The 8691-nt window shown below is 52.5% G+C and overlaps 1 protein-coding gene across 1 annotated transcript in view; it reads left to right on the top strand.

The window, feature by feature from the left end:
* Window positions 1-3955: 3955 nt before the first annotated feature.
* PDZRN3 (PDZ domain containing ring finger 3) overlaps window positions 3956-8691 on the top strand; it is a 249317-nt gene continuing 244581 nt past the window's right edge. Inside the window, exon 1 of the mRNA XM_012740348.3 lies at window positions 3956-4801. Coding sequence (XP_012595802.2) covers window positions 4079-4801 — 723 coding nt within the window. The 5' untranslated portion in view covers window positions 3956-4078. The remainder of the gene's footprint in view (window positions 4802-8691) is intronic.

Genomic DNA, 8691 nt, shown 5'->3' with positions numbered 1-8691 from the left:
TTTAAGAAACAACTCCCATTTTTCCCTCCTCAGACTGCCCTGTTTGAAATGGTCCTCTTTAATTTCTCTCTAGCACATCAGCTTGTCTAAAGGTCTTTTGAGCAGCACTTCTCAAACTTTAAGTGCACACAAGCCACTTGGGGTTCTTGTTAAAAGGCAGACTATCCAGAATCGAAAAATTACCTTCTTTTCTCCCTACCCTCCAACCGAAGGCCAAATGAATGTCCCAGGCCTCCCAGCACGGCTGATGTTGGCTATGTCAAGAGGCAAACAAACTGACCACAATGTTTCGCACTTGCTTATGGATGGCTGCTATACCTTAGGACTCTCTGGTGGTACCTCCAGTTGCTAAAGCAGATTCTTATCCACTTGTGCGGTGCTATTTCAGCTAGTGGAGTACAAATTTACAAATTTAAGCATGGGGAAGCCACCAAAAAAAAAAAAAAAAAAACCTCAAAATTATCTTGATTTTTTTGTTTTCTTTAGTACTTAAGGCACAAATTAAGGAGCCCCTGGGGGCAGCTGAGGATTGATACAGGGAAGGAAGAGATGAGCAAACGTGGGGGTGTGGAGGGATTGGCTGCACGGTTTGTTTGTAAGGCAGGGCCTCGTGAGTTAGGGGTTATGCAGGGAAGAAGCATCATGCTCATGCTGGTGGACAGTGAGGGTTCTGGAATTCTCCTCCCTGCATCCCCGAATGCCGGTTCGATAACTTACATAACCTCTGGAAACCTCAGTTTCTCCATCTGTAAAATGGGGCAAACAACGCATCTTCCTCTTGATGTGCTATGCGGATTCGTGAGACAATGAAGGTCAAGTGCTCAGCTTGTAGATATTATCATCATCTTCTGATTAAACATGCTGATGGAAAAGGACAGTAAAAAAAAAACACTTTAAAATCAGAATTGGGACAGTGGTGAATGGAGAAACAGTATTTCTATCTGGCTCGGGACCACATTTTGGTTAGAAAGTGCAGAATCAGACTGTAAGAGGAAAGAGGGATGGGAAGGGCAGTGGAAGTTGTGAAAAATCATTTGCAAAGTGCCTGATCCAGCTTTCCACGAGGAATTCACCCATATATAAACACTCAGATGCTTCTGAGATGGTTGAGTAGGTATCTAATCCATGTCAGAAAAATCAGCCCCTGCTCTGGGAAGGCCGAGTTGTTCGTCTTTCTACAGATTTGTTCGTGTTTGCTAGTGTTGGTGGTGCCTCAACTTTCCAATTGCACCTCCCTCCCTCCCTCCCAGCGCTGCAGAACCGTGGTGTCACGGTTCTAGATGGTTCCACAGCCCGCAGAACTCGTGGGCTGCTAGCAGTGCCTGGCGTGAGTCACGAAGCAGAGTTGCCCTCAATCTGTGGTTCTCAGTCTGGCATTCGCAAAGTCTGGTTGTCACAGCTGGGGGCTGGGGGCGATGCTATCAGCTCTAGTGGGCAGTAACCAGAGATACTGCTAAATAATCCTGCAAGGCAGGGGACAACCCCCAACAACACGGATAATTATTTGAAAGTGTCAGTAGTGCCAGGGTTGAGAAACTCTGCCCCGAACGCTTCTTTTTCTGAATGTTTTTGGCTCTCAGTTCCCATCTGTTGAGTTCAGTGACTGGATAATATGCACAGTCTTGCCAGCTCTGACATTCTAGGAGGTTTTTTTTTTTTTTTTTTTGCTGACCTCCAAGAATTTTGATACTAAAATTAACCAATGAGGAGTGGCTCAGACAGACTTTCCTTTTGCCTAAAGAGGCAAATCCACAGTCAGCCTTAGCTTCTCTGTGGCCTCAGCTGTAGCGTTTCATCAACAACCATCTGCAGAGGGGACCACCCCAAGGGGGTGGGACAGCTCTCAAAGAGAAGTGTACACCCCAAGTAAGCGCTTATTTCCTGTTTATGGTGTATGACAGAGCTTCCCTGTTTCTCAAAACCAGTTTGGTTTGAAGATTATCACCCTGTTGACACTAGCCCATCCTGTGAAACTGACAAGCCCACACACCTTTGGTGAAAGAATTTGTTTCTTACCCCATTATCTGAGAAACCCCTGAGAAGCTTAATAAATTGCACTGATGGAGCATTCCCTGGCAGCGGCTTATCTGAACAAAGGCCAATAATATTCCACCTCATGTAGAATCCTATCAAAGAAATGCATTAATTGATTTAAAGCAATTAAAAGAAAGTCTCTACCGCAAATAGGCGACAAATGCCACCAACACTGATTAAAGAACACTGTCCAGTGACCTCAGCCATGCACTGAGAAAAATCCAGTGAGTGACAACGTCTGGAAAGGTCAGTTCAAAACAAGTAATCCTTATATGAACATCAAGGCAATTCTTTCACTCTGATGAAGCAGTTAAATAAGTGAAGGTCACGGGGCTTTTAGCAGCCACATGAAAGAAAGAAGGAAAGCAATTAGACAGAATGGATGCTGTAATCCCACTTGCTAGTCTCACTGAATCCAGAGCTCCAACTTTCCCCCTGCACTGTTCAGAAACTGGCAGCAGATTCCAGATGAGAATTCCATAGCTTGCTGACTGCGTGTTTCTTAGGAATGTCTCTAGTCTTGGGAGGCTAAAAAAAAAAAAAAAAAAAAAAAAAAAAAAAAAAAAATACATGGATGATGCTATGAACTTTCTACCCAGGTTGGAATTCCAAAAATATTCCTCCTCCAGCCCCCCAGAGTGTTGCTGAACAGTACCCAGTCAGGCTTGCTGTGCTGCTTGGAGAGCTACCCCGGAGTGGAAGAAAAAAAGTCGTGATCCACGGTGGCTGCTGGGGTTTTCCAAACAAGTGGAAATCCAAGGACCAGCCGCAACTTTTTCTCTTAGAGGTGCTTTCCACGTGGAGATTCTAAGGCCCCGCCCTAGACCCACTGGATCAGAATTCACGACCACATGAAATAAAATTTGAGAAACTCTGACCCACGAGAAGACCCTGGAGGGCAACTTTGTGCCTCGTCGCAGCCTCAGTTTCCCCAATGGAAAAACATGGAAATGTGACAAAGTGTACACATAAACAAAGCAAAAGTGAAGGATCGCAGTTTGCAAAGGAAGGGGAGGGGGGGGGGGTTGAGGGACTTCTCCAAACTTCTGCAGTTCTCACTGCAAGGCAAGGCAAGGGTTACTTCTTTTGTTATGGGGTGGTGGGCGGACAATTTTGCAAATGGCACTAATACTTTTTCAGGACATTGTGCAGATGGTTTTTTTAAAGGGACCGATCTAGAAGCGCTCAGGACCACGCACACCACTCCGCAGTGCAGACCCTTGAGAGGTGTTAGTCGAAGTGGACGGATCCAGCTCGCCGGCCTCGCCCACCCGGACGGCTGGATCGCAGCTCTGCTCCCCAAGATCCGTCCCGCACCCCCCACCCCACCCCAAAGATTCGTCCTCGGGTCCTGGGAACCTCCGCCCGCCAAACCAAACCCGGGGGTTCGCGGCACCTCCGGTCGGAGCAGAAGTTGCAGCAGGACAGTCCCGCAGGCTCTTGTAACTTTCCCTGGAATCAAATAAATAAATAAAGACCGTAAGTACTGAGATAGCGGCCTCCACAATATTTTTTCCGCCCCCCCCCCTGCAATCACCCAGAAGAGGAAAGGGGGAGAGGGAGCGGAGTCAAAAATCTTAATCCACTCCGGAAGGGGTTCCAGGAGGACTCGTCTGGGCCAAAGCGGCAGCCTCAGCTCCAAACTCATTAAAGAACTTTTCTCCGCAGGCGTTTTTTTTCTCTTACAGGGAAAACTGTAAGAGGGCAGAGAGGGGTCCCTCGAGAAGGTTCTGGCCGGCCAGTCCTGTCTGGCGAGCCCCGGCGCCTTCTCGGGCTCTTCCGCCTCTCGGCCCGCTCCCTGTTGCAGGCGGGGGGGGGGCGGCGGGAGGCAAAACGCGCGTGCGCTCGCGCTCCCGCAAATACGGCCGGAGGAGTCCTGTTCCTCGGGCATTTTCCGAGGAAGTCTGGAGCAATTAGGCTCAGTCCGGGGAGAGCGAGCGAGCAGGCGGGCGGGCGGGCGGCGCGTCTGGGCCGCCTCGCAGGGAGGGAGGGAGGGAGGGGGCGGCCGGCCGCCCGGCGGCGACCCCGGGGCCCGGCCGCCACCATGGGCTTCGAGCTGGACCGCTTCGACGGCGACGTGGACCCGGACCTGAAGTGCGCGCTGTGCCACAAGGTCCTGGAGGACCCGCTGACCACGCCGTGCGGCCACGTCTTCTGCGCCGGCTGCGTGCTGCCCTGGGTGGTGCAGGAGGGCGGCTGCCCCGCGCGCTGCCGCGGCCGCCTGTCGGCCAAGGAGCTCAACCACGTCCTGCCGCTCAAGCGCCTCATCCTCAAGCTGGACATCAAGTGCGCGCACGCGGCGCGCGGCTGCGGCCGGGTGGTCAAGCTGCAGCAGCTGCCCGAGCACCTGGAGCGCTGCGACTTCGCGCCCGCGCGCTGCCGCCACGCGGGCTGCGGCCAGGTGCTGCTGCGGCGCGACGTGGAGGCGCACATGCGCGACGCGTGCGACGCGCGCCCCGTGGGCCGCTGCCAGGAGGGCTGCGGGCTGCCCCTGACGCGCGGCGAGCAGCGCGCGGGCGGCCACTGCTGCGCGCGGGCGCTGCGGGCGCACAGCGGCGCGCTGCAGGCCCGCCTGGGCGCGCTGCACAAGGCGCTCAAGAAGGAGGCCCTGCGCGCCGGCAAGCGCGAGAAGTCGCTGGTGGCCCAGCTGGCCGCCGCGCAGCTGGAGCTGCAGATGACCGCGCTGCGCTACCAGAAGAAGTTCACCGAGTACAGCGCGCGCCTCGACTCGCTCAGCCGCTGCATGGCCGCGCAGCCCGGCGGCAAGGTAGGCAGGCGCCCGCCCCGGCGCCCCGACCCCCTGCCGGGTCCCAGGGCCCGCCCTGTCCCTTTGGGTGCAAGGGTATGCAGGAGTTTCCCCGGGAGCATCCCTGGCTCCGTCCCCTTCCAGTTGCATCGCTACGTGCAGTCGCTCAACCTGTCTAGGCTTGGAAACCAGGGTCCCCAGAAGGCTAGAGGTGTGCGGGGCTGAAGCATAGCTGCAGCAGCTTCAGGGGTTCTAGAAAGACGAAAAGGAACCCACAGGCAAGGGTAGGGGAGGAATGGAGAGTGCAGCTCCGCAGCGAGAACTGTGTTCCAAGGTTTTGCTGCCCAGGCCAGCTGGGTGATCTTGGGGAAGTCGCTTACCCTCCCTTAAGGTCGGAAACCTGCAGACGCGACACCCAGGAGGAAATAGGGACGCGTTGGGCCAATTGTATCCAGGCACCCTCAAGGGTTCCAGAAAAAAAAGAAGGGAGCCCACAGCCAGGGTAGAGTAAGTTAAGAAGGATGCCAGAGGAGAGGCCTCTGGAGTAGAAGCTGGATTCAAACTTGCAGTTTGCTGCCAAGTAGCTGGCTGACCTTGAGCACGCCGCTTAACCCCTCTAAAGTTGGAAACCGTGGTCCCTAGGGACGCGACCCAGAGTGAGACACAGCCAGGCACCCTCCGAGCTGTTCCCTGGGGGTGATTTCAGAAAGAGTGACAAGACCACCCTGCCCCCGGCAAGTTTAAAGTAATATTAAAGTCGAGAGTCGTCTGGAATTAACAGCTGTTTTTCAACTCTGGGCTTTCTGCTAACCAGCCAGGTGAACTTGTGGCTTTAACCTCCAGGTGGTGCCTCGGTTCCCCTCAACGGGGAAGGTGTTGTCGTCAGCCATGCAGGAGAGAATGCATGAAAGGGGCCTGGCACTGTGCCAGGCAAGAGTGAATGCTCGACAGGTATTACCTACAGTTATCTCTGAGCCATGCCCTGGTGCTGGTCGCAGGTGTAGTTGTGACAGCCACCACTAGTGAGGGTTTTCTTGGCTCCAGGCTCTTTCCCTGAGCTCTTGCCAGTCATTTCCTTTTTCATCAAGTAAGGTAGGTGCGAGGCTTCCCATTTTGTGGATGAAGAAACTGAGGCTCGCTGAGGGGCAGTCTTGTGCCTGAGCTACAGCTTTTAGGTGCAGAGCTGAGTTTTTAACCCTTGTGTGCCCGTCTCCTCAGTCCCAGCTCCTTCCTGCTATCACATTGCCTCTTAGCATAAGCCTGAGTACTGTTTATTGAGTGTTTATTATGTGCTAGCAACTGTGGGAAGCACTTTACATGCATTATCTATTTTACCCTTCTAAACGAGGAAACAGATTCGGAGAGGTTATATAACTTGCCCCAAATCAAACAAGGACTCGGGGGGACAGAGCTGCATTCAGGTTCTGCCTCGTAGCTGTCAATCTCGGGGCACGTTGACATTCTGGGCGTGATAACTCCTTGCCGTGGGGACTGTCCTGTGCATTGTAGGGTGCTTAGCAGTATTCTTGCCCTCCACCCCCCTAGGTGCCAATAGATGTGCCTCCGGAATCGTGACAATCAGAAATGTCTCCAGATATTGTCAAGTGTCCTCTGGGGAGGAGGGGAGGGGAGTCACCCAGTTTGAGAACCACTACTAGATTCCCTGATTGAAAAAGCCACATGTTCAACAGCTGGGTGCTTCTTCCTTCCTGGGGAGGGGCATGGCCCTGCTGCTGCCACTCGGCTTGCCTGCTCCAGATGGTGTGGCAGAGAGGGGAAATATTTGCCCGAGAGGCCACCAGGGGCCCGTGTCTGCTTTGTCTACCCCCCTGCCCTCTCCCGGCCCCACTAACATACGTGCACACCAGGCCTGCAAGTTTTCCGCCTGCCACCCCCCTTCCTGGCCCCTTGGCCTGCGGCCTCAGCAGCTGGCTGGCTCTGGGCGAAGGGCAAATATTTACAGCTCCCCGGACTGCACGGGCGCACAAAAGGCTGGTGTCAGCCTGGGAGTCACCAACACAGAGAGCAGAGCTTGGTCTTCAGCGAGGCGCCAGGTCTGGGGGGGGGGGGCGGGGAGGAGTTCCCAAGTTTCTCCTGTCCCTGCTGTCATCTGGACTTCCTGCATCGTTTTAAGTGACGCTTGTTTATAAATAAGCCATTCACTCCCCCCCCCCCCAGTTTATACATCATTCATTGTTGAGCTCGTTTATTATTTCTTCTTGGCTTTCTGTTTTCTTTCTGGAGTGTTTGGGGAAACTCTTTCTCAGAATCAAAACTATGATGCTCGAATCAAAAGCGTGGGTGTTTTTGGAGACTCTGTTGGGTTGTCGGGTAGGGTAAGCAAACGATATTAAGCTGCTTGGGGACAAAGATGTTGATTTTGAGCTTATGGAGCAAGTTTCGTTCTGGAGTTGGAACCCTGCTTGGGGACTTCTCGGGATGGGAAACCTGCAGCCTCCAGGCCACATGTGGCCCTCTAGATCCCCAAGAGCTGCCTCTCGACTGAATCCAAGCTGCACAATTCGGATTCGGTCAAAAGGCCACACTCAAGGATCCTGAAGGCCACACGTGGTCCCAAAGCTGCAGGTTCCTCACCGCTGTGGCCTCACCCCCACCCAGAGGGCCTCTGCTGAGGCCTTAGGAAAGCTCGTTCTTCTTGCCCCAAAGTTAACCCTCAGCGGACCCTACTGAAAGCTTTTTGCTGTTCCTCCATAAAAAAACCGTCCCACTGGAAGCCGGTTAAGAACTTGTTTATTTCATTGGGCCTCTCTGTTCCTGCTAGATACTGTTTATTCTCTCCCCAAAGGCAGAAGGATTTATATTGCCTGGAAACTCTCATGTACAAGTGTTTTATTTTTTTTTGTTTTTTTTTTTTTTTATAAGTCCTAATGTTGGCTTCCCTGTTACAAGCTGAAGTAGATAAGAAACACTCAGAAGGTTTTCAAGACCGGCTCTTCCAAAGCCTAGAACTTGTTCCATAAGTGATGTGGCATTCTTTAAATGATCTTAGGTTTCGGGTTTTTGACACCTGCTGAGCACTTAGGGTTGGTAAGAGCTGTGTTTGCATAGACGTTGTTTTTTCTGTTCTATAATGTGAGCTATATGGGGGATTCTCAGAGCTCAGCATGAGTGCAGTCCTGAAGAGCTTATTAAAACAGAGATTCTGGGCCGGGCGCGGTGGCTCACGCCTGTAATCCTAGCTCTCTGGGAGGCCGAGGCGGGCGGATTGCTCGAGGTCAGGAGTTCGAAACCAGCCTGAGCAAGAGCGAGACCCCGTCTCTACTATAAATAGAAAGAAATTAATTGGCCAACTAATATATACAAAAAATTAGCCGGGCATGGTGGCGCATGCCTGTAGTCCCAGCTACTCGGGAGGCTGAGGCAGGAGGATCGCTTGAGCCCAGGAGTCTGAGGTTGCTGTGAGCTAGGCTGACGCCATGGCACTCACTCTAGCCTGGGCAACAAAGTGAGACTCTGTCTCAAAAAAAAAAACAAAAAAAACAACAGACATTCTGGAGTCTCTCGGCTGCAGATTCTGGCCCATTAGGGCTGGCCCGGGGCCTGAGATTCTGCATTTCTAATGAGCTCTAAAGTGATGCTGGTCCTTTAAGTAGCTGCTGAGCTAGATGAAGCGTTTAGGCTCAAGTACAGACACAGAGCAATGACAGTTATGATTTTACTGGTCATGGTCTAAACATCTCTTCCTAAACGCTTTAAGACCAAGATAAGGTTGAAAAACCAGACTGCCTAGCAAGTTAGACGACAGGTAACCACAGCCTAGAAAAGTATCTCTGAAACCTCACTGAGGCCATCCACATCTGGGTTGGAAAGGACTTGGTGATGCCACATTTGATTAAGTGAAAGAGTTTTGCGCCCAGCCTGGTTTTCCCACCCTGCCTTACCCACTTGAT

This window comes from Microcebus murinus, chromosome 28, assembly GCF_040939455.1.
Source record: "Microcebus murinus isolate Inina chromosome 28, M.murinus_Inina_mat1.0, whole genome shotgun sequence".
Taxonomy (NCBI): domain Eukaryota; kingdom Metazoa; phylum Chordata; class Mammalia; order Primates; family Cheirogaleidae; genus Microcebus; species Microcebus murinus.
The sequence above is the reverse complement of the archived record's forward strand: the minus strand, read 5'-3'. Positions and strand labels throughout refer to the sequence as shown.